Source organism: Corvus brachyrhynchos, unplaced genomic scaffold (assembly GCF_000691975.1).
Source record: "Corvus brachyrhynchos isolate BGI_N302 unplaced genomic scaffold, ASM69197v1 scaffold97, whole genome shotgun sequence".
In the NCBI taxonomy this organism is placed as follows: Eukaryota; Metazoa; Chordata; class Aves; order Passeriformes; family Corvidae; genus Corvus; species Corvus brachyrhynchos.
Window position 1 is genome coordinate 791,634 of NW_008239758.1, and position 1,373 is coordinate 793,006.

Below are 1,373 nucleotides of genomic sequence, written 5' to 3' on the forward strand. Positions count from 1 at the left end.
CCGCGCTTCGGGCTCAAAGCGCGGGGAGAGGGGTCTCGCTGCCTCGATGAACCGGAGAGCAGAGAGACCCCACGGGCTCCCGAGCCGTGCCCTTCCCCTCGCACCGAGGGGAATCTCCGCGGGCCCTGCCCGTAAAGTTAGGGCAATAGCTCCGAGAAAAGTAACCCCAGGGGCTGGTTTCCGCTCGCTCCCAGCGGGTGAGTTGTTACGTTTTCAAAGAGCAGTGACTTCTGCCACAAAAATCAATACCAAAATTTGACAACTTTTAAGGAACAGGATGAAATCCAAGAGTTTAAGATTTGTGGAAGGAAGAGCAGGCAATAGTAATATCTGTCATAATGCAAGATGAATTATCCAGAGCAAGTAATTTTTAGAAAGCCACTATTTGTTATCAGAAAAAGAACTATTTCAGAAACTTTCAGTAGCATTAAAAAAACAAATAAATCAGACACTCTGTTATGGGAACACCCAAACTTGCTAGAGTTCACAAAGTTGAAATAATACTGCTAAACTCCACAACATACTGTACACTTAACTGCTGTTCTGTACATGGTTTCTTAGCTGGACATCTAAGGATTAATTTTAGAGAACTACACAAGTATTTTCAGCCAAGACTGGGAAGTTCAAGTCCAACTTTTGACTTGTTTTTACCTACTTTAATATTTGAAAAGATCAAAGTGCAAGAGATATCCTTTCTTCCACATAAAGTTGTTCATTCACTGACACAACATGTCTCCTAGCCTACAGAGTACCCTGCCAACTGTGCCTCCTGAAGAAGGGCAACAATGGCGACTCCAGACTCTGAGATGGCCGTCTTTGGGGAGGCGGCTCCTTACCTTCGGAAGTCAGAGAAGGAGAGAATTGAGGCCCAGAACAAGCCTTTTGATGCCAAGACCTGTGTCTTTGCGGCGCATCCAAAGGAGTCCTATGTGAAAGGGAAGATTGAGAGTAAGGATGCAGGGAAGGTCATTGTCAAGACTGAAGCGGGAGAGGTGGGTAAAATGCAAAATTTACAAATAAAATTTAATTCCCACTCTAGGTTCTTAGCTGACATACATGCATTTCTCTATTCTATGCCAGACCCTGACCGTGAAGGAAGATCAAATCTTCGCCATGAACCCTCCCAAGTACGATAAAATCGAGGACATGGCCATGATGACCCACCTCCACGAACCCGCTGTGCTGTACAACCTCAAAGAGCGTTACGCAGCCTGGATGATCTACGTAAGTGGCAGCAGCAGCTTCCTTTGGGCAGCGGCAGGAAGTGCTGGGCCAGGCTCAGGGGAAGCCAACGTGCTGTGTCCCTTCCTTGCAGACCTACTCGGGTCTCTTCTGCGTCACCGTCAACCCCTACAAGTGGCTGCCGGCGTACC

At 47.3% G+C, this 1,373-nt stretch overlaps 1 protein-coding gene across 1 annotated transcript in view; it reads left to right on the top strand.

The window, feature by feature from the left end:
• Nucleotides 1-785: 785 nt before the first annotated feature.
• ONECUT1 (one cut homeobox 1) overlaps nucleotides 786-1,373 on the top strand; it is a 21,397-nt gene continuing 20,809 nt past the window's right edge. Inside the window, exons 1-3 of the mRNA XM_017742543.1 lie at nucleotides 786-992; nucleotides 1,081-1,224; nucleotides 1,316-1,368. Coding sequence (XP_017598032.1) covers nucleotides 786-992; nucleotides 1,081-1,224; nucleotides 1,316-1,368 — 404 coding nt within the window. The remainder of the gene's footprint in view (nucleotides 993-1,080; nucleotides 1,225-1,315; nucleotides 1,369-1,373) is intronic.